Consider the following 24,526-nt stretch of genomic DNA (forward strand, 5'->3'; position numbering starts at 1 on the left):
ATACATAAAATAGATAACCAACAAAGACCTACTGTATAGCACAGGGCTATACTCAATATCTTGTAATAACCTGTAAGGGAAAAAAATCTGAAAAATAATATATATTTATATACATACACGTATATATGTATAACTGAAACACTTTGCTGTATACCTGAAACTAATACAACATTGTAAATTAACTGTACTTCAATGAAAATATTTATCCTAAAGATAGCTGCTTTTCCATGTGTTTCTTATGAAGTGTTAAATCTTTTCTCCTCTGCTTCCAAATTGCCCACCAGGTGGTTCTTTATTGAGTTAAATTGACTTCAACTTGATTGATTGATGCATTTGGGTATCCTTGAGCCAATACATCACTGTCTGAATTACTATCACTTTACAATAAACTGTCATATTTTCTGGGATTACCCTTCCCGGCCCTTTGAGGTTCCACTGTTTATCCGTAAAGTTCACAGTAACTGAGACTTTTCATCAGCATCAGACATTTCTCTAACATTCTCTCTTCTCCCCTTCTGGGACTCCAATCGCTCATAGGCTAGACCTTTTCACCATAGCTTCTACAGCTCTGACTCTCTTCTCTGTGTCTTCTAACTTTTTTTTCTCTTCATGCTTCACTCTGGATATTTTGACGTATGCTGGGAAAAGGAAGAGAGTAACTACAATTTGGAGGAAGCTGGGAAAACTTCTTAGTCAAGGTAAGATTTGAGCTGGTTCTTCCAGCAGGTAGAAGCATTTTAAGCAGGCATGTGAGTGAGGTATAGTCAAAAAATGACGAGTACAGTTATATAACCAGAGTATGGGAGGGGTGTAAAGAAAAGTAGATAATACCAGCCAAATAGCAGCGTATCGAGATATCTGAAAACTAAGGCTGAAGCCATGGGCAGTCAGTATAAAACTTTGGTAACCCCAGCTAACAGAACCCCCTGGAGACCTACTAGGAGATTACTCACAAGAAAATAATGAAAAAGCTACAGGATGTCTACTTAGGGATATACCAGGAGTATCAGTAGAGGCTTTCAGTTGTAGGATCAGGCTCCATTCACTCACTCATTCATTTTACTCACCCAAATTCATGGACCCCTGTTATGTGCCAGATGCGTCTCGAATAAGTGAATGAGCCACTATAAGCTTCCCTCAGCACCCTTCTTGACGCCAGGGATACAGCACTGAGGATGAAATCCCTACCATCTCCCCTCACGGACCTTATATTCCAATGCGGAAGACGGACAACAAGCCAACAAGTCAGCTCTAGGCAGCAGACAGAGGCAGGTGCCATGGAGAAAGGGAACGTGCAGAAGACGGTTAAGGTGCGCAGGCGCAGAAGCCAGGCACCGTTTGGAGGAAGGGCAGTTCAGGCAAACGGGACAGTAGGTACACAGGCGCAGAGGCGGCGGTGTGCTTGGCGTGTTCAGAGAACAGCAAGGGCAGGGAGGCTGGAACAGCATGAGAGAGACGGGAAAGGTGGAGGTGAGACCCCAGAGGCCAGGGTGGGCAGGGCCTCTTCTGCGACAACAAAGATGAATTTTACTGCAGGTGAAAATAGGGTTTTGACAGAGAAGGAACACAACTGAGCTGTTTTAGAAAACTCATTCTACCTGCTGTGCAAAAGCTGGACCTTCAGGGGTAACAAGGGAGGGACATAGGAGACCATTTAGGAGGCTTTTGTAGTAACACAAGTGAAAGGTAACAGCTTGAACAGGGGCACCTAGTAGTAGAAGGAAAGAAAGTCAGGTCCTAGGTGTATTTGGAACAAGATGTCCTGGGATACCCAGCACTGAAGCATCTGGAAGATGGAAGACAAGGTCTGTAACAGATGGAGCCAGAAGCTAGTCTATAAACGTTCCTTCTAACACTAGGCAGGTAAAATTGTAAGCAGAAGAGCTACACCTTCTCAAAAAGGAAGCTCTCTCCTGTCAGAACACGTTTAAGAGAAAAAATTCAGGCAAATTCCCAATGGAGAGACATTCTGCAAAATACCTGACCAGTAGCCCTCAGAGCTGTCAAGGCCACCAAGAACGGTCTGAGAAACTGTCACAGTCAAGAGGAGCCTAAGGAGACATAACCACTAATGTGTCCTGCAAGGCATCTGGGGACAGAAAAGGGCGTTAGGAAAAAACTAAGGCTAAGGAAATCTGAATAAAGTGTGGCCTTTGTTCAGCATTGGTTTATTAGCTGCGGCGAACGTACACACTAACGTAAGATGTTAACAATTGGGAAACACCGTGCGGGGATATGTGGGAACTCTGTACTATCTCCACCACATTTTCTGTAAATCTAAGACTATTCTAAAATTAAAAGTTTATTATGTATCTAAACTATTTTATATACATATATAAAGTAAACTTTTTATTTCAGAATATATGTATATTTTTACAATGATTCTGCGCTTACTTCATTCTTCCTTTTTGCTGAATCACACAATATAGAATTCATCAGAATCCCTGTGCTTTTAGGACAGAAGCCTGTAGCAGTCTACAGGGCTGTAGCAGCAGCATTACTACAAACTAACTACAGAGCAGAGAGTTCAAGCAGGGTAGGGAGGAGTTAGGACATGGGGTAAGATCACTGGAATAGAAGCATGCATGGTGGCGTCAAAGAGTTGATGGAGTCTGTCTACTAGAGGAAGTGAGATGGCAAGTTGGAGGGGGTTGGGAGTGGAGTGCTGGAAACGGAGACCGTTGGTGATAACAAGGTCGGGGGGCAGGTCAGGGAGCTGGGAGGCCAGTGTTGGCAGGCCCTTCTCTAAGGATATTGACATCATCAAGCGCCTTGTGCTGGACAGTGACAAGAACCAGGGTCTAATCTCTTCTAGTGGGGAGTTACCCAGGGAAGTCTGGAGACGGACGCAGGCAAGAGGGATGATACGCGCTTCTCAACTCCAGTATCTTAGGAGGAAAGCAGGGACCGCTGTGTGCATGTGACAGCGAGTAGGAGGGCACCTGGCCCACCTCCAGGCCCAGTGACGAGCAAGGGAAACCAGCTACCACTTGTGAGGTCAGCAAGGGATGTCACGTCCTGGGAGAGACCTGGGTTTTCATTAGAGCAACAGGTGAAGGAAAGAGCTAAAGGAAAAAGGGGAGATTTTACCAACAACGTGCCACGTGTCCCGGGAGAGGGGCAGGTCTGGGGGAGCTGGGGAGGGGAGTGGAAGATGGGTGTGCACAGCTGCAGGGGGATAGCAAGCTTTCTATTTTCAATAGTGATGAAAATGGAGGTGACTTGGCAAACATAAGCGTGTTGAAATGCTATGACTCCAGACGTAAACGACACTTCGATGTACTCACTGTGGCAGCATGAAGTTCAAATTGTTTAGCCATTCACACAGGAAGTTGCACGCTCATATACGAAAAATATTCACTCACATTGTGGTTTATGGGTCCGTATTTCTAATGGAATAAAACGTCAGGAGCACATGATTATTGGCATAACATTCCCTAGTTCTTCATTATTAGTCAGTCTCTCCCCGAGCAAACTGGTTCAGAAAGTCAGATGACAGTCATCGGGGCTGTTTCCTTATATTGGATCTATCTTGAATCATCCATTATCCACTTCTCTGTTCTTGATGAAAGTTCATAAGAGTTTTAAATGATTTTACCTGTATATGGCCTAATGTGCCCCTGAAAGGAAAGTACTTTCAGGAAAATACTACGCACCAGTATAAAGGGAGAGAAGCAGAAGTGACTGATTCTCTTCCTGCTTCAAATTCATTTATAAATGAACCTGACAACTGATTTTCTGTTTTTATGGGTTGGAGTAGGGTTCAATGAACATGTGGTTTATTTAATGTGCATATTAACTACATCCTTCATTTCTCTCTTTTCTTCTTGCTATTGCCCCTCTAAGTAAACTTAATAGGTGAAATAAGGAAAGAGAGGTACAAAATATCAGTGAAAAATGAAGGTTACAAAATTATTTTGCAAATACATACGTTTATCTAGCAACAGGAAAAAAGACTAGAAATACCCCAGAATATTAAAATCGGTTATCAGTGACAGAACGATGGGTGTCTGTTTGACATATTTGAATGCGTTTACGAGCTACGATGTGCCTAATATAAAGTGGGGGGGAGACAATCAGTTAGTGTGGGTGTGGAGGAACCGATGAAATAATTCCTAATCTGAAGGTCTGGATAGAAAATATTTAATCTTGCCTACAAAACACCTTCGGTCTTAGTGTTAAGGTTTTTATTTTTGGCCATACTGAAGATTTTCTAAAATTAATCAAATTCCACAAAACCTTGTTGCTTTGTGTGAAAGGCAATTTATTAGTATCAAGTAGTATAGGTTGCTTCAGTTTAGCAAATGCATAACGATGACCGATTTTCTAAATGATTCTGTTTAAACCCATACCTGAGATGTACGTGGACCTCGTGCCTTAAACGTGGCCTCCAGGACTGAAGCATCTTAGTTTGTGTCTCTACCACGCAATGTGGAGACTTTGGGAATCTATTCCTACATCAACCACAAGTTGATGGTAATGAGGGTCCTTGGAAATGGAGGTCCTGCAGCTAAAGGAATTAGTTTATGAGTCTGGGGTAAATATCCGATAATTATGAATTTGCATATTGTTCTGCATTCATCACTCTACTTCCTTCTTTGGTTGTGCAACTCTGAACAAATATATATTATATATTAACAATTACAGCACTGTGTGGTGAGTGTAAGGTACATATGAGAATAGAGAACCTGTGACGGGAAGGTTCAGGAAGAGCTGCCTAGAGAAAAGCATCTGTTGGACGCTTAGCATTCATCTTAGCGCCTGGCATATAGCACAAGCTCACTGAACATTTCTGACTGTGACAGTCAGGCTGCACCCCAGTGATGAAGCAGGAGTTAGCTGGAGGGGAGAGGTGGGGAGGATGTGGTGTAGATGGTAATTCTGGGTAACAGGAGCGGCAGGTAGGAGGCAAGGGAGAGAGACCGGAGGAAGTATGATTACCCAGCGTGGCTTGAGCATAAGCTGCCTTAGTCTGCTCAGACGCTGTAACAAAGTACCAGAGACCGCGCAGCTTCTGAACAGCAGGAACTCATTCCTCACAGGTCTGGAGGCTTGGAGTTGGAGACCAAGGTGCCAGCATGGTCAGATTCTGGCGAGAGACCTCTTCCAGGGTGCAGACTGCAAACGTTTTGCTGTATCTTCACATGGTAGAAGGGACAAGGGAGCTATCAGGGGTCTTTTTCATTTTTTTTAAAAATAACTATATTTATTTTATTTATTTATTTTTGACCGCGTTGGGTCTTCGTTGCTGCACGCAGGCTTTCTCTAGCTGCGGCGAGCGGGGGCTACTCTTCGTTGCGGTGCACAGGCTTCTCACTGCGGTGGCTTCTCTTGTTGCAGAGCACGGGCTCTAGGCGCGCGGGCTTCAGTAGTTGTGGCTCGTGGGCTCAGTAGTTGTGGCTCGCGGGCTCTAGAGTGCAGGCTCAGTAGTTGCGGCGCACGGGCTTAGCTGCTCCGTGACACGTGGGATCTTCCCGGACCAGGGATCAAACCCGTGTCCCCTGCATTGGCAGGCGGATTCTTAACCACTGTGCCACCAGGGAAGCCCTCAGGGGTCTTTTTTAAATTGAATTTTATTTTTGATTGAAGTATAGTTGATTTACAATGTTGTGTTAGTTTCAGGTATACAGCAAAGTGATATATAGATCTATATATATAGATCTATATATATTCTTTTTCAGATCGTTTTGGAGTCTTTTATAAGGGCACTAAATGCCATTCATGAGGGCCTCCCCTCATGACCTATCACACCCACAAAACCCCACCTCCAAACACCATCACCTTCGAGTTAGGATTTCAACATGAATTTTAGGGGGACAGATCCAATCTACGGCAGCATGTGTGTACTGGGAGGGGTGCAAATCAGGAGAGAGAAGCATGATGAAGGGTAAGCAGGGGTTAGATCATGGAAAGGTTTTTTTTCCACCATACTTAAGAGTTTGAACTTATCGCAAAGGCTTTGGTTAACAGTTTCATTTTTGAAGCGGGAAAATAAAAACCCAATTTGTTGACTTTAGAGAGATGACTCGAGGCTGCGTGTCACAGAATGACATGCCTGGAGGATGCAGGACCAGTTGGGAGGTCCCTGCCACGAACTAGGTGAGGAATGGGGAGGGAAGGCCGGTGAGATGGAGTCAGTTGTCTGGGAGACGGGACACACGGGGGCTGGCGACATGTGATGGTGCATAAGGAAGAAAGAGCGAGAAGAGTGAGGGTGAGGCACAGGCTTCTGACTTGGGTAACGAGGGAAATATTCAGGACATTTCATGACATGAGCGCTACGAGAGGAATCACATGTTTTGCACAGTTTTGGCTGTTCTGAGTTTGCTTGTGATTTCCGGGTGCAGATATTCAGCTGGAGTTGGTGGGGGGGGAAGTTAGGAGACAGAGGTCAGTGTTGAAGGTAGGGCCAGCGCAGAGGCCCTATGAGAACAGACAAGTGTGTGAACTGGGGCCAGGACGAGGGGTCTCGGCTGACTTAGATCATCCAGAGGCAGGAAGGAGGAGAAGCGAGGCAGGACAGTTTCACAGACACTGAGAAAAGCATCTCAAGAAGAGAGTGGTCAACATAGCCAAATGCTGCAGAGATCGAGCGATGCAAAGATGGAAAACTGCGCTTCACATTCAGCTACAGGCAGAAAATGACCCTTGCAGAGTGTAGGAGACAACGAAGGAAGCGGGGTGCTGCGCTGGCCACTCTTTCCAGAAGATTCGTAGTAAAGGTTCAGGACCGTAGGATGGATTTCCAGTACTTGCGAATTTCTTCTCTAGCCTCTTCTTGAGGCTGACGATGCGTGCATTAAAAAAGCGTGGAGAGGGCTTCCCTGGTGGCGCAGTGGTTGAGAATCCGCCTGCCGATGCAGGGGACACGGGATCGAGCCCCGGTCCGGGAAGATCCCACGTGTCGCGGAGCAACTAGGCCCGTGCGCCGCAACTCCTGAGCCTGCGCGTCCGGAGCCTGTGCTCCGCAACGGGAGAGGCCGCGACGGTGAGAGGCCCGCGCACCGCGATGAAGAGCGGACCCCGCTCGCCACAACTAGAGAGAGCCTTCGCGCAGAAACGAAGACCCAACACGGCCAAATATAAATAAATAAATAAATAAATAAATAAATAAATAAATAAATAATTTTTTTAAAAAAAGAAGCATGGAGAGCGAAACAGGAACTCAGCTTTCCGGGGGACTGGCGGTCCCCCGGCAGGGCCTCCCCTTCTCACGGGCCCTGGGTCTCCGCGTGCCCGGCAGCCAACTTCCCCACGGATGGCTGTAAGCAGCTGGCGGCTGAGCTCAGATCCTAGGCCTGTTTTTATAAGGCTGCGCTCGTGCTCACCCTGCAGAAAGCGACGGCAACCAGCGCGCGGAATCCCTCTCCTGGGCGCGGCGCGTCCAGCTCTGCCCTGGCTGGCCGATCCGGACCTGCCCTTCTGCCGGCGGGGGTCTCAGGCTGTGCTAACGGACACCATGGGTATCACTTGGGATGATGTGACCAAAAAAAGAAGACACAGGCACAAAACAAAGCGTACCTGAGAAACACAAATCCATCGTAAAAGAAAGGATTTTACCAGTAAAGAGAAATGCCATCTTTTAATGACATTAAGAATCCGAGCTGACATCTGATTCCAGCGACCAGCAGACTGAGCCCATCGTGCTATAAACACCTAGAAAACTAGACTAAATAGAGCACAAAATTATTTTTAAAATCCCACAGCTAAGCTTGTAAGAAAGGTGACCAAATGAAAAGCTTACCAAAAAAGGCTCACATTGATGTAGTCGTGACTTCTGAGGAGGGAGGGGGAAGGCAAAGGTTGGGGCAGGTATACTGGCCTCACGTGCAACGTTCTTTCTATGAAAAAAAGACAAACTTTAAACCTAATGTGGCAAAGCAGAAACAGCTGTTCAATCTGAGCGGTGGGCACTGGAGTCTGTTTTATCGTTCTGTACTGAACCATACGCTTGAAATAGTTTGTAAAGTCTCAGTTTTTAAACATCGGCTAAACTCAATGTTTTCCTATTATTCCTTTTGCTACATGGGGGAAGATAAGTTACTGTGAAACAGATAGTTGGCACACAGTAGATCAAAACTTGCATAACTCCTGTTGCTTTTATTCTACTTGGGTAAACGCTATAAAATCGTTGACGTATGCTTTTCTTTCTTCCTCTAATTAACGCACCTCCCACCTCTCTGTCGGCGCAGTAAAACGCTTTCTCACAAACCCAAGTGCCAGCTCCGCTGTGCAGCTGCCCGAGCCTCTTCCTGAGCTCCCCACCCCTCTAATTGCCCCAAGACCCTTGTACTTGCCTCTCATAAAGCACTTAACCGTATTATATGGTGACTATTAGCTCCTCAAAGGCAAGAGCCGTGATTTGTTCTTTAGTTACCCAGCACGTTCGGTTGGAAGTCATTTAGTGACTTCCGTAAAATACGAAACACCTTACAATGTTCACCTATGTGCAACAGGAGTCCTGTTATCACCTGGCCTCCTGGCCTTCCTTACCGTGGAGCGAATCACGTTACCTCCGCCGTCACGCCTGTCAGGACAAGCGCATGCGAGTGCCGTGCCGGCAGGCAGCTCCTGGGTCCGTCCTGCTCCCGGTGGCTCCGCTGTCATGAATCTCAAAATGGGGTCATTTAAATCTGCCATCAAGTCTAAGGCCTTCCAGCGAGAAAGCACCACAACTGGACTTCCTCGTACGCGTTCATCTAGCATCTTTGTACAACAGTACAAGTTAATAGAAGATGTTTTCCCCACAGCTGTTCACGACAGCATCTAGAAGAGCCTGGAAGTGCACCCCAAAGTTCCCTTAAGTCTGTAATCGTGGTACAGAAACCGAGCGGTTGTCTCAGTGCCCTGCTTCTCAAAGGCAGGGACCAGATCCACGTACAAGGCCAGTGGAAGTGCCGACAGCAGGACTGGGAAAGCCACAACCCTTCTTCTTTGTAACTGAGGACAGTCAGCCTCCTCTTCACTTTAGAAGTCTGTTTTAACAGAGAATATACAAGATACTATATACCAACCCAAGGTTCTTTTAACTGCCTCCCAAAATGTTTATAATGTGACAGTGGTTTCCTTTAAATAATTTTTAACCAGTTAAAAAGTCAATGACTCCTGAAGAATCCTTCAATGAAAAAAGACCATTGCTTCTCAAGACAGGCCTGGTATTCAGTTCTAGAGATGGAATTTAAAGCCTCTGAAATCAGCAAACACACACATATATTTTTAAACTACTGTTTAATCGTTTTTAAAGACACAAATTAGAAAAAAAACATTTACATGTTCAGTTAAAAACATCTTTAAAACCCAGCAATAAGCCACCAGTGCAGCTCTGAGGACACAGACTAGAAACAAGTGGTTATGAAATTATCACATCACAGTGTAACTGACAGAGTGGTAATTTAAATTTACCATACAACAGGAACTACTTTATGGATCTGTCGAAAAATAACACATCTTTAAAAAAATATTTTGGAATCGTAAAAACAAAAAGCACAGACACCACGTTCTATTCTCCCCCAGCGAAGGCAAATGAAGGGCTGTGAATACTGGCTGCTGGAGCTGGGACCCCCTCGTGTTGGGGTAACAGTGTTCAACTACTCCTACGCAGAGATCAAGATGCAAGCTTTAAAGGAAGGCAGGAATGAAATCCCACGTTTTCACTCTGCAGGGAGGAGGGTTTCTCTTGTTCCGCCGGAATTATTTTTACTCTCATTCCTACAGCTTTCCATCGTGCCCCTTGGGGCTTGGGGAGGCAGGTGCGGACGAGTGACAGAAGATGGAGCATGTGTGCTGGTTTGATTCCTCTCTCCTGCGATTAAAAAGTCAGGAGCAAACGTACTTTGTTGACGGATCCGTAGATACAGAACCAAAAATACTTAACATCGGAAAAGAAGCATGTTTGAAAGGTCTGTCGAACTCTTTACACGTGTTTGCCCTTTTAATAGGAAAAACAAAGAGGAATACTGACAAATCAACTTTTCAAAGTGAACCCAAAATAGAGACTGGGCAGGATACAGTCACTTACGACTCCAGTAAAAGGCAGCCAGTCACTTTTTCCATTTCAAACATGTCATTAAGAAAATGGTTAGTCGTTCTACTGATGTTGCTCTGTAACTTCTGGTTTTTCATTACACTTCCATTTCTTTTTATAGTAGCAAAATTTGATAAAATCTGACTGGAGAGATGGCTATCATCACTGAGGAAGTTAGACAGGGGTTTTGCATGGATGTTTATACTCTTATCTATAGATCATACAGTCCTGGGGTTTCTTTTGTTTCGTTTTGCTGCTTTATAAAGGGTGTACTGAAAGAAGACAGTTATAACCAGCTTTAAAGGCAAGACAAATTAGTTGGCATAAAAATGTGTCTTTAGGCTCCATTTCAGAAAGTCTTCCTAATCAATGACCTCTAGAGCTTGTCAGTTCTTTACTGGGGTTTGCATAACGTTAAAAACCTAATAAAATAAATATTATTTGAAAACATATATAAAACTTTATTAAGCAGCCCACCAAGTAAAATGTAATTGGCTGCATCCTCTGTACAAGAGCTCAAAAAGCAGCTTAGTTGTTGATTCTAAGAGCAGTCCTACAAAATGCCAACATGGAAAATTTCATTTAAAATTTTCTTCTGTAATGAGTTACTATAAATAGATGTGACTAAGTGGTGCTGCAGGAAAACACGGTAGAGACCCTCTGCATCCTAACAGACCCTCTGCATCCTAGTCTTTCAAATCCATATTTCAGAGTGAAATTTCTTTTTTTAAAGCAAGTCTTTTTCTTCAGCATTAGGAGTGTGCACTGACACAAAGACACTTTTACAAGGAAGGGCTGTAGAAAGCAGAACTTTCAGCATCTAAGTTAAGTGTCTAAATGATCAGCTACTCGTTAAATGTACACCGGGTTACCTGTAGCTTTTATAAAGTCCTGGAGGGCAGTTAAGATTACATTTCACAGTGTTACTTAGAATTCTGCACCTCTGTTAAATATGATGTATTCAATGTCAGCCAGGATGGACTATTAGTGGCTGAATAAAACTCTACAAAATACTGGTTCATATCTAAAACTCTGGACAAATGCCTCACTGACACAGCAATAATAGGCACCATTCTGAAAGAATTATTCTCTCAAGTAATTTTTTCTTTCGACTAAAATGCAGAACTCTTCAAATCAATAAACTAATAATTTTCGACAATTTAAAATAAGGAAACAAAAAAGCACAAATGTCCAGAGTTGTTCATGAACTTACAAATGAAAATTTACAAGGTATACATTTTAAATAGGCAAGATTTTTGTCCTAAGTGTAATCTAGTCCTCGAATAAAAGTATAAATTTTATAATTATTTTAATGTCAACATTTTAAAGTAATTTTTCTTCTGTAGTTTAAAATAAGGTATAACTAAATTAAATATTCTTTAAATATCTTTGAATGAAATAATATTTGAGAAGTTATATGGTGGTAAACCCTGTCCAGTAAAACTGATAATTCATAAAACACAGTTTTTAGCATATATATATTCCTCAGTTTTACATAGCACAAACCGAAACCAAAAAAACAGAGGAATCAAAAAGAGAAAATATTTTCCTTCAGTGGAGACTATTTCATTATGAAAGATTAATTTTAAGGGCTGTATTCAGTAGAAATGGTAAGCTGCACGCCTTCTGATTGCCTCAGAAAACTTTTGAAAAGTCAGGGCTTTGAGCTCAAGTAGTAAAAATAAGTGACCATGAAGATAATCTTGATGGTGAATCTGCCCTGGTTCGTGACTCTTACAGATCTTGTTAATGGTTTCCATTCATTACAAACGCAACTGGTCACAAACTTTTGGAACTAACCCTTTGGGCTTATTAAGGAACTTCGGCTGGAGGACAGGTCACTCGTCCAAGTCACAAGGCTCACTAACGACCGAGCCGGATGAACATCCAGGTCTCCTCCCAGGACAATTAGCGCTTCAATGTGGGTTACCTCTACTTTTTAAAACCATTCTTTTCACTGAAAAATTTTTCTCAAAACTGCTATCTGTGGAAATCCTGTATGTGAACATCACACATGGTGGGAATCAGTAACAAAAATACTTTTTAAGCAAAAGTATGGTGGAGGCATAAGTGGCGGCTGGACATTTTGGAAGCCAAATAAACCTTCTCTATTATGCTGGGTATTTTAGAAGCTAAATAAATTTCTTCAATCACCCTGAGTTCCAATTATAAATGCTTATTTTAAAAACCAAGAATAAGCGGGTTGTAAAATGGTGACAGCTGAGATACATCAACCATAAATTAACTGCTATTGTTTCAAAAAAATAAAATTGTGGGAAAAATAAGTATTTTGTTCATTTTTTCCCTGAGTAGTATAATAATAACCAGAAATATTGATATAAATATGATGCTGATTGATCATCTCTGGAGTGGTTGCACGGCAACTGAAGAGTGGAGAAATAATATAAATATGCACTGAATCCTATTCTGTTGATTAAAAAAGAAGCAAGCACATATTACAATGAATCCCTTTAAGTTTAACATAGTAGAGATATACCAGTCTTCAATTCTTCTATTATAATTAGAAGCAAAGTATTAATCCTTGCAACACTCCAAGTAGATATATTCAGTTTATAGAGCACAAAAAGTCTCCTCTTGAGGCGGAAGGTCAAGCTGAGAATTAGAATTATTTCTTTAGTTTTTCTCCTAGATTGTATACCTGTGATTATAATTTCTCCAAAATTAAATAAAAGCTATTCAAAACCCATTTCATACAAAAAACAAACAAAAAACCTAGACAATCCAGGGGGATGGAAATCAGTCAAATGGTATATATAAGGTATTATCTTCAAAGTAACTGGAAAATTCATCAATCATCTCGCTTTCTAGATGGTAGTGTTATGATTACTTTCATTGAGCAAAAAACAGATAACAGTGATATTAGGTTTATAGGCTGAGAAGTAAAAAATAGTCAGGTAACAGAACAAAATCATGATTATTTGTTAATGGCTAGGTAGGCTGAACAAAAAGAAAGTTTTTAATGCACTCTCTTGTTTTCACTTATGACATGCCTAGACTTGTCTTTTAACCTCTAAATTTGTTTACTTTTTCTTAATAGTGATCAGATTCTCTGCAGCATTAATTAAATGGAGGAGACATTGTGGGGGGCAGGTACTTTCCATGGTTATTCTTCTCTAGCCTCTCACGTTCCACAGTTTGCTTAAATTCAATGCATGGGAAAACAGAAAATGTATTTAGCAATCCATCTTTGCCCAGGAGGTAACAGGGCATGGCTAACATCATCAGGTGGAGAAAAAAAAAAAATTACCTTTAGAAAAATAAAAACATTTCATATAAACAAAGAGGAGGCTATTTCTAAAGTTCTGGGAAGGTACACTGATATTTTTGCTGATTAGACCTCAAAAGTTCCAAGTACATTTGCTTTTCCTTTCGTCTTTAATTGAAATACTACACAGCTGAAGCCAGAGAGCTGTTCTGTCCTTAACTTCATTTGCAAATTTATTAATGACAAAAAAAAAAGAGAGACTCATCATAGATAGACAATTTGCATTTCATTTAAAAATTTAAGGCAAAAAAGTAAATAAATTCCACAAAAGATGGGTCACAGAAAAGTGAAGAAGTCAGAAGGCCCTGCCCATCCTTCTCCCTTCACTGCCTCCCAGTGATTCATCATCTCTGGCCGTGGCCCTGATGCCAGGCTGGCATCACATCCCACTCCTCTGCTTTCAGCTACTGCAGCATCACAAGACTGTGGGGTTAAAGGGGATACCCAGCAATTCAGGCGAAATTAATTACGGTGAAAACAGCCCGTAAGATAAAAGCACATTTTTCTACTTAAATAATCTGAAACTCATTAACAAGAGTTAGTGGCAAAACTTTTATGTGAGAAGTTAAGAGTTTGGAAACTAATTTATATTATTCTCTACAGAGGTGGTTCAGACCCAAAGACTTTAAGTTTTCATTCTCCTAAAACTTTCCCAAATACGAATTAAATTGTCAAGGATAAAAAAGTGATCAGCTAGAGAGTAATTTCACTCAGTGATTTCTCTTTCAAAACCTTCAAGCAATCTCCCGCTATTATTTTCACAATCCTTTTATCATTCTATATAATTTATGCCTGATACATTTCTTTTAAAAGTCCAACGTAATAAAAAGTTATTAAACTTTTATGTCTTACAGAGTCACAAAGAACTCCACAAACAGGGATGAGGAGCACGTCTGCAGAGCATCAGTCACCTGCCCTGCACCCCTGTGTGCGCTGGTCACAGCTGCCGCCGGCTCAGGCTCTGGCCCCCGCAGTGCTTTCTCCATTCATGTCTTCCTTCTTTCCTTTAGTCACCTTCTCTCTCTCTCTCTCTCTCTCCCTTTTTATTTTTTTTAAGAAAAATAGCTTAAAATATCACATTACCAACCTTTAATTATCTTTAAGAAATCCTTCCTTGAAGGGCTCTCTGCCTGACACAGGGTAATTAAACTCTCCAGGAAATGGGCATCCATCACTTTACAGTTTCACAACACACTGTAGTCATTTGAGATACTTTAAGAAAACCCTTCAAATACTGAGATGTTTATTGCATTTTAAAGTATCCACAGTCTTAAATATCCTGTTCAAATTCCTCTGGAATTCCTGTGCAGCATACAACATCTAATATTGAAATAGTGTTCTCACAATACTACACTTGAAAATACCAGTTAGGAAACAAGAGTTTAGGAAATAGACAGTTTAAGGCAAGACATTCATTTGGAAAAGTTAATTTTTCTCAATCATCTAGATTGACACAATTATTTTTCCATCTCTTCAGTGCCTTGGGATACACAACATACATTCAGCAGCAGGGCACACTTATGACCCTATGGACATATGCTGAGGTCCTGAGTGCCCATTGAAATAATGGAAACATTTTTGATAAGGCATGGCCCACAGGGACATGGCATGGGAGGGGTCTTTCACTCCATTTTCAAGCCGGTATACAGGGCATTCCCTACCTAAAACTGTCCGATTTCCCCCCACGTGATCTCTTTCCCAACAGACACAAACCCCTTGAAAGGTGCTAAGATTGGTTTCTGTTAACATACAAAAAATAGCCATCAGAGTGCTTTCCCCATCATTGCTTTAATGATGAATGTCTAGAGGCTATTTCTTGATTCTGATTGCAAACATTGTTTGTTGTGGAAAAACTATTCTGTCCCAAAGAATTTTCTCTTTCGTCAAACTTTTTGGATCGTGACAGCTGAATGTTTTCATGTATATTCTTTCCTCTTTGAGTTTTTTTCACCGGCAACAACAATAATACTAAGATACCAGCAGAGTGAAGGCTGTAATACCAGGAGCTAGAAGAAAAAAGGAAAACTTTACTGTATTAAATTCTGATAATTAACAAGACTTAATTTGACATTTGTCAAAATGTCACAAGCCCCACCCAGGATGTATATATTTACTACACTATTCTTTTGTTTTTAAATTTATTTATTTAATTAATTTATTTTGGGCTGCACTGGGTCTTCGTTGCTGCGCGCGGGCTTTCTCCAGTTGTGTCAACGGGCTTCTCATTGCAGTGCCTTCTCTTGTTGTGGAGCACGGGCTCTAGGCGTGAGGGCTTCAGCAGTTGTGGCACGTGGGCTCAGCAGTTGTGGCTCGCGGGCTCTAGAGCGCAGGCTCAGTAGTTGTGGTGCACGGGCTGAGTTGCTCCGCGGCATGTGGGACCTTCCTGGACCAGGGCTTGAACCCGTGTCCCCTGCATTGGCAGGTGGATTCCCAACCACTGCGCCACCAGGGAAGCCCTACACTATTCTTTTACCCATCCCCCTTAGATGAAACTCTAACCATGTATGCCAGTGGGTATTTATAAAGCACTCATACTAGATATCATATTGCATTCCTTTGTAAAGGTCATAAGGCCAGGACTAAGTAGAACAAAAACAAAAATGTACTTATTAATAGCTGCAGAGATCTGAAAAAAACCTCTCAAATCCATAGAATCAAATATTGAGCAAAACTATGGAGGTAGTAAAGGGACGGTACTAGCCTTGCCTGCTATTTACTGCCCCTAATTAAGTTACAAATATTCCAATGACGTGAGTAATAGAGAAGCAACATTGCTTCTTGATGGTTACTGTCACAAAATAAAGGTCACATTATTAAAGATATTATTAGAAGTATCATGGCTCAATTTAAATATACACCAAATGTGACCTCCTGATTCTATAGCTGTAAGTGCCAGTGCCTGTGAACAAAGTACCTGAGACAGAAAATCCAACCAATAGCTCAGTCACATTTAGACATATGTAATTATTCTGTTCAAATGGACACTTTAGCAGGAGTTACTTACGTCTTCCTGTATGAGTATTATGACTCTGTGCTGTCATTCTAAATGCTAGGGTAATGGAAAATAGTTTTTGATCTCAAAGATATCACTATCTACTATGGGGGGAATGGAATTTGGTGGGGGAGGGAGAGAAGATAAACAGATAAACAAAATATGGAATTCAAAACAATAATTTCTATCATGTAGAGATGAAAAAGTACCAATGAAATGAAATATCAAAGAGTGAAAAGGGAAGCAATAAATGAAATACAAGTAATTTATTATCTTTTGACTGAAGAAATTAAGAGAATTAATAATTCGTTATAAAGAACAAGCTAGGCTGTTCTTTAACTGCTTCATCATATTCGTTATTGTTCACCTTTTTTAAGTTTTCCTTTCCTTTTGGAGTTAGCAGTCTTATAGCTGAACTCTTGTTCCATGGACTTTACCAGCCGTTACTGGTGACTATCAGAGGATATATTTTACTTCCATCCCTAAAATGTCCCTAGTGACTCTTAAGCCTCTGCTTTAACAAATAAACTCTTAAACCCTGGCCCTCGAGCAGGGGTGAGCAAACTGCAGCTTGTGGGCCAAAGCTAGTCTGATGTCTCTCTCTTTTTTAAATTGAGATATATAACTGACATATAACATTACGAGTTTCAGGCGTACAACATAATGATTCGATATATGTATATATCATGAAATGATCACCACAATCATCTAGTTCACATCCAAGTGTAGGAAGAAGAGCTCTACTTTCCAGTGTAACCTTTGAGCGATCTGAAGCAATGGTTACCCAGCTGATATTCCTCACTGTAAATCACACTCTCATCTGAGGTCTGAGTGGTGTTAATCCTTCCATAAATAAACTTGTGACTGCTTGGTTTAAGATTTAAAAGTAACTGACAATGCATTTAACTGCAGAAAACAAGCTAGGGTACTATTTTTCTATTCTACCCAAGAGCAAGAAGCTTTCTTTTAAAAATAAATTAAAATGAAAAATAAATAAAATAAAATAAAACGATACAAAGGAACTTATTCACAAAACAGAAATAGACTCACAGACACAGAAAACAAACCTATGGTTACCTAAGGAGAAAGGGTGGGAGAGGGATAAATTAGGAGTTTGGGATTAAAATATATACACTACTATGTATAAAATAGATAACCAACAAGGAACTACTGTATAACACAGGGAACTCTACTCAATATCTTGTAATAACCTACAATGGAAAAGAATCTAAAAAAGAATACACACACACACACACACTCTCTCTCATACATACATATGTAAATAACTGAATCATTTTGCTATACACCTGAAACTGACACAACATTGTAAATCAACTATATTTCAATAAAAATTTCCGATGGCATATTTTTAAGAGTAACACTTACCTGTAAAACATGAATGATGGCTTTATAGAAAGAAGAACGAACGGCACAACTGTGTAACTTACTGCTATCTGAGTTGCTATCCATGTTATGACATCATACAATAATTTAAGTTGGGGAGGTTCGATGAAATGATGTCTAAAGTTATTTCTCATCTGAAATAAACAAAAATATTTACCTTTAACATTGCTCATAAAACTACACTGACTATACCAACTGTTCAAGGATGTGGAACAAGCGAAACTCTCGTGCGTTGCTGGTGGGCATCTAAAATGGTACTGTTACTGTTACTATGGGAAAAGCTGGACCTGGTTCAGAAAAAACTAATACACGTGTGTATAAAAAATACGGAGAGTGCATGAGGAAGCACGTGAGCAAAATGTGTGAATCTGGGTAAAGGGCGTTTAGGAGTTCTTGGCAATTTTTCTGTAGATTTGAAGTGGTAGTAAAATTAAAAGTTCCCCCCCAAAGTTAAAAATTACACTTCCTCGAGCTCCTTAAATCACACTTTGCAAACTATAGTACAGGCACACCTCGTTTTATCGTGCTTCACTTTATCATGCTTTGCAGACACTGCGTTTTTCTACAAACTGAAGGTGTGCGGCAGTGCTGTGTCGGGCGAGTCTACTGGAGCCATTCTTCCAACAGCATTTGCTCACTTCTTGTCTCTGTGTCACATTTTGGTAATTCTTGTAATACTTCAAACTTTTTCCTTATTATTGTATTTGTAATGGTGTTGTATGATCAACGACCTCTGATGTTATTACTATGACTTGCTGAAGGCTTAGATGACGGTTAGCATTTTTTAGCAATAACGTATTTTTTAATTAAGGTATGTATACTTAGACATAATGTTATTGCACCCTTAGACCACACAATAGTGTAAACATAACTTTCATGTGAACTGGGAAACCAGAAAAATTCGTGTAACTCCCTTTACTGCAATATTCACTTTATTGCCGTGGTCTGGGACCGGATCCACAATGTCTGCCTATACGTAAATAAGGTCCACTCCGTGATCAATTTTTCTACTACTATGAAAGGAGACATCCTTCCTCTTCTTCAACCTCTGCATTTGCGAAAGACAGCTATTATACACTGAGCTTAGGTCAAAGAGCACTTATTAAAATGAATGGCAATTACACACATCATTCATTAGGGGAAATTGGGAAGGGCTTCTCAGGAAAAAAGCGCTTTCTAATAACCACTATTTTAATATTTTTTAGCTTCTAAAACAGTCAAAACCTTTCCATTTTGAAATGTGCAAACTTGACCAAACACTATTTTTTTTCTCTCGTGTCCCGGCTTTTTTCGTCTCACGTGGTGATAGGTGAAGCGTGGCCCTGCTCTGAGGTGCCACGCGCGTTCTTCAGAGGGGATGCAGTGTGAGGTTAGTGGCCCTCCCACACACAGACCAGCACTCTGAGTGGCAGGACCCTACCCCGGTTTCCTGCCTTGCTCAAGGCGGCAAAGCTACCTGCACTCTCTCCCCTTCTGTCCACCAGGGGCAAATCCACTTCCCAAGGCGTGGCTCCCAGCCTCCCATCCCCACCTTCCCTGACTCCCTGATGTGGGACAGAATGAGGATTAGGCTCTTCCCCAGTTCGCTGTTCAAGTTCGTCTATTATCCGCCTCTTCCTCTCTCTCCAGCCCCACCCCGCCCCTGCCCTTTGCCTTTCCAGAATCATCCACCCTTTAGACATACATGAAGGCTCTGCTTCAACCAGATTTGCTCGTCATTCCCAAATACACCACACACTTTCTAACTTGGTTTTGCTAATGTCATTTCTACACCTAGAAAGGCATTTTCTGCCCCCATTACGCTTCAGTCACTACTGAAATAACTTTCATCATTCAAAGCCCAAATCCCAGCACGCTTTCCTACTGGGGCCTCCTCTAGTCAACCCAACCAAAAGGGATTTCCTTCCCTCCAAGCACCTACGGTACTTACTATCCATAAAAGCGATGGAATCTATCATATATGCCTTGTGGTATATGTACCCACACCCCCCCCATATACAGACAGATACCTACACACATACATACATACACCTTATGCCCCTAGACTACAAACCACGGAAGAATAGGCTTTAGTTAATACTTCTTGACGTTCACCTCACATATCTCCAAGGCACCTTAAAACCGAATGCAATAAACATCTGCTAGTTTGTTAAATGAAGCCACCTCACCTGTAAGTGACATAAGAAGTTCGTTCAAACACTGTTTTTGTCACATCACTTTCCTCCGATTGACTTCTAAGGACTTACACTAAACTGCCCCCCTCCTTTCCCACGTCACCAACCTAATTCCTCAACCGTTTCCCAGATAATACACCAGGTCTCAAATACCCTACAGACCTGCGGCCTGCTTTGCACGTGGTGTCCGCCGTGCGGAATGGCCCGTCCACGTTATCTAGGCCTGGCCGCGGTCCCCTCTTCATCTAAAAGAGGACTCAAAGGCTGTAGTTTTCAGGAAACAGCTCTAAAATAAACCTACTCGCCTGGTCGTCTCTATTTCACCCAGTTTTCAGCAACCCTTCCGGAGATTCTGTGACAACAAGGAACACGGCGTGGAGGCCTCTGTGGGCCAGGCCTTCCTCTGGGATGAAGCAAGCGCGCAGCCCGCGAGGCACACTCCACATACATGCCAGGCACACCTCCCAGCCAGCCTGCAGCACTGACCCGGCCAAAGGAGCAAGGCTGCCCGGTAGGTAAGAGGCTTACTGGGCCTTTGACACCAGCTCACGTGACCAGCACTGCAGGACGAGAAGGAACTCATACTCACAGCTCGCGCTGCCAGCGTCATCACCACTCCCGTGAGAAAAGTCAGGTAATAGCCCGGGTACACCCCATGCCAAATGGCAGAGAGGATGAACGTCTGGATGGTTGGACTCAAGGAGGTGCGCTCATAACACACCCTGGAAACCATGGAAAACATGAGTGATTAGAGCTTGTCAAGTCTACAACGATCACTCTTATTCCTGGTCAGGATCCGGGAAAACAGCCACAACTTATTTTGGGCATCAGCTTGACCTGTGACTTCAGGGAGGTTACGGCTATTAGGGATCAGATTTATGAAAAGAAATTTCATTTCCGTCTTTTTCCTGGTTCACGTAATGGCCAAAATGATCATTTCTAGTGTTTGGGAGTCTTTACTCTACTGTCTTTTCTGTACTGTACTGTACAGCAGAACTTTAACAAATATAAAAGTTATTTTTATTTTACATTATTTTATTACTTTCTTTAGTAACATTTAGAACTTTGAACTGATCTGACAACAGTCTTCTGGGAAGTAGGCTGTGCTTAGTGTAAAGTTTTCCTGTCACAGGTAGAGAACTCAGATGAAAATAAGATTTTCCTAAGGTATCAAATTTAAAATATAACAACAACAAAAAATAACACAGCGGATTAGCTCGGGAAACCTGCACCCACTGGGGAGACCGCGAGGTACCATGAAGCAATGATGGTGTGCTTTGGGTATTTCAAGGGGTAAAGGGATTGAACTTGTCGTGAGTAAAGGACATGACAGAAGAAGGCTTCTTTACACAGAACGGTGCCTAGAGCCCTCCCATCACAGGAGCAGTCTTCTATGAAATCAACTCAAGATCGGGCAGTGTGTCCCATCAAGAACGAGGAGAAAGGACCGCTGGGAGTTTCTGCACGGTGTCCTAACTCCGTCTCTCGTAATCGGCCCTCTGCCTTCCCCGTGTGCACGGGACCAGCCCCCATAATTCTCAGCACAGGCGCCTCTTTGCCCCTCGTTCTCGCATATGCTGCCCACTCACTCTGCCCTCATCCTCACGACGGAGCAGCAGCACGCGGAGATGACGGCCGAGTTTGTACCAAGACGGTGACCTCCCACTGCGGAGGCTGCGTCTCTGCATGCTGTGCCCAGCACATAAAGGTCTGCTGTCCTGAAATAGTTTAAAACTGGAAGTGCTGTGCAAAATCTAGGGCATACGTATGGTGGCTGCAGAGGCATTTTTATTTGGCCAAATCTCCCAAGAATGAGGGACACACTGGTGATCTCAAACCTTGGTGGGCACCTTTCAAGGCAGGCTACGAGGTCCGTGGTGGCTACGTTCACGACTCAAGCCTAAAGAGTTCTCTGACTTGGCAGCACCCTGCTTCAGAGGCCATTAACTCTGTTTCCCGGTTAACACAAGGTCACAGCGTTAATTTAATTTAGTTAAGAATGTGAACCCAGTGAAGCTCAGCCTCAAGAACTAGAGGCCAAAGCTCAGCTCATGACGGTTCTTGAAGGAGCTTACCTTTTGAGCCAAAGAGCTGTCTGAATATTCCAATTATCAAGAAACATCTTGAAACTTGTTGACATCTGAAAAACAAAGGAACTTTCTTCTTTGGCCGACAAAATAATGAAGCTTTAAATGTAAGTAACATCTTACTGTGCTAAGAGTGCATTACTTGACAATGATGGTAGTGTATGATCTCTTTCCTTAACACCTTTTTTTTCTAACAGATTAACATAATCCTATGAAAGGAGTTACTGGAGGGAACATCTGTAAGGTGAATGGATTCTCACCATTTTCTCCTGTGTGTTAACACTTACAGGGGTTGCCACGGAATTATCCCAAAGCCACTCCTGATGGAGCAGGTGAATGACCTTTCAGTGGCCGTTCACTGGGGGCCGGACTGGACACCCCATCAGGTGCGGCCTCACTTCCTTCAGTGCCTCCCTCCCCGGCTACTGGGAGTCTTGGCCTCCCGGGACCTGCTCCCCCTGGAGGAGTGGTCTGCACATCTCCCTACCTTTCCAGTGCCTCACTCAAGCTTCCGCCACTAATGCCACCCTCCGATCTCAGAGGGAAGCTCTGGTCTCCTGGCCACTACTCTTTCCCTGTGTAACCATCCCTCCTCGGCTCTGCACTTCTCACCGCTTTAGATTCTCTGGTCCGTTATTTACTGCTCTCGTCAAAATCTGAGGATGAAAACTTCTTAAGAGGCAAAAAAATCTTACTCTTTTATGAATAAGGCACATATATACATACAGGATATAAAGAGATATACAATATATCTGTGATATTAAAATTTCATGGGGCCTGATTAGGAAAAAAAGAGTCTCAAAAGCTCCTTAGTTGGCAATAATGAACAAAATGTTAAAACACGGCCATATATTCATCACCCAATTTCCACAATTATCCATTTTCGCCTGTCCTTCCCTATTTTATTACTGACACTGTTAAGAGTATTTCAAAGCAAATACCAGACATCTTATTTCACCTGTAAATAGTTCAGAATTTATGTCCAATAATAAACAGGGACCTTTAAAAAAAAAATCTATGATCAGGGACTTCCCTGGCGGTCCAGTGGTTGAGACTCCGCGCTCCCACTGCAGTGGGCTCAGGTTCAATCCCTGGTCAGGGAACTGGATCCCATGTGCAGCAACTAAGAGTTCACAGGCCGCAACCAAGGAGCCCACAGGCCGCGACTAACACCCGGCACAGCCAAATAAATAAATAAATAAATAAATAAATAAATAAATAAATAAAAAGAATAAGAATAATTTTAAAAAATAATGTTACAAAAAAATAAAAATAAAAAAATAAATTTAAAAAACTATGACCAAAACAACAAAAAAAAACTATGACCAGACCTAACCAAATTAACAATAATTCCTTAATATCATCCAATATCCATTTTGTATTCAAATACCCCTGACGGTTTAAAAACATGGTTTTCCGGTTGGCGGGGTATATCAGGATCCAAACATATGGCACGTCTGGCTGACGTCTCTTTTAATGTGTGACAGCCCCTCTCTGCCCCCCACTTTTCCCATGCCATGCATTTGTGCGGGAAATCGGGTCACTGGTCCTGTGGCACTCCCCGCTTCTGGCCCTGGTGTCTAACTCGCTTCTCTATCTTCTGGGCCCCTTCTAACGGCAGAAGGATCTAGAGACCTGATCAGGCCTGTATGTCCTGTGGTCCCACAACTGCAGGTGCCAAGGTCCAGGGGCCCAGCCGCTCCACTCACTACTCCTTCCCGGTCAGCCTCTCACCCAAAGTTCTGGTAACTTCTCCCATCGGGAACAGCCCCTTACACAGGCTTGCAGAGCAATGCCTGCTCTTGGTTTTCCTCTCTTCTCTCCAGCCACCCCCTCCCGCATGCCTTCCTTTGACTGGCCTGTAAGATGGCGGCTCCTTTGGGGGCTCTCGTCTCTTCCCACCCCCTCAGTGTCCCTCATGGCTACTCTCGTGGTTCCTCCCAAAACCTGAAGTGCGATAGTTCCCAAATTACAATCTCAGCCCATGCCTCAGCATTCACTGGCCTGCTGGACCACTTGGGTAAGTCTGACATTTGAACACACCACCTTTCCCTTCAAACCTGCGCCTACTCCTTGCTCCTTACCCCAGCGAAAGGTACCACAGTGAACACAGCGGTCTAAACCGACCTCTGGGCATGATTCATAACTCGTTCTCTCTTGCTGATTCCAATGTATCACCAAGTGCTGCTGAGTTTCTTAAACAGTGTCCAGTGTGTTTATGTCTTTCCAGCCCCACTGCCGCTACCCTGGTTGAGGTCACCCTCATGTTGGACTAACACAGCACCCTCCTGACAGGTCACTGTCTCAGGAAGGTGACGCCTTCTGCCTGACATAGCCCCATCCTCCTAACACACACAAAACACACACACACACACACACACACACACACACACACACACTCAGTCACCTCACTAGTCTAAGCTGGCCTCCTATCTTAGAAACGCCCTACACCTCTCTGATCACAGCCAATCTTTCTGTATCCCCGTAACGCCCACCAGATTAAAGTTCCAGGAGGGCCCAGATTGTACTGATCTTATTCACCGGCTCCCCAGGGCCTGG

General features: G+C 42.7%; 1 protein-coding gene and 1 long non-coding RNA gene across 8 annotated transcripts in view; both read right to left on the reverse strand.

Annotated features, from left to right (window-relative positions):
- Positions 1-2,546: 2,546 nt before the first annotated feature.
- Positions 2,547-8,525, reverse strand: LOC114487390 (uncharacterized). Its single transcript, XR_003682439.2, has 3 exons — positions 8,494-8,525; positions 7,745-7,841; positions 2,547-3,389 (listed from the first exon to the last, which is right to left on the reverse strand). It is a non-coding gene; the product is annotated as an uncharacterized lncRNA (long non-coding RNA).
- Positions 8,526-9,235: 710 nt separating this feature from the next.
- Positions 9,236-24,526, reverse strand: part of MBOAT2 (membrane bound O-acyltransferase domain containing 2) — a 121,677-nt gene continuing 106,386 nt past the window's right edge. For 5 of the 7 annotated variants that reach the window (XM_024118930.2, XM_024118929.2, XM_028497186.2 and 2 more), the window contains 4 exons: positions 21,956-22,020; positions 20,470-20,602; positions 17,689-17,840; positions 9,236-15,316 (listed from right to left, as the gene is read on the reverse strand). In XM_024118930.2, coding sequence (XP_023974698.1) covers positions 15,091-15,316; positions 17,689-17,840; positions 20,470-20,602; positions 21,956-22,020 — 576 coding nt within the window. In that variant the 3' untranslated portion in view covers positions 9,236-15,090. The remainder of the gene's footprint in view (positions 15,317-17,688; positions 17,841-20,469; positions 20,603-21,955; positions 22,021-24,526) is intronic. The other 2 variants (XR_003682470.1, XM_055089032.1) reach the window with 2 other exon arrangements.

Source organism: Physeter macrocephalus, chromosome 12 (assembly GCF_002837175.3).
Source record: "Physeter macrocephalus isolate SW-GA chromosome 12, ASM283717v5, whole genome shotgun sequence".
Classification (NCBI taxonomy): Eukaryota; Metazoa; Chordata; class Mammalia; order Artiodactyla; family Physeteridae; genus Physeter; species Physeter macrocephalus.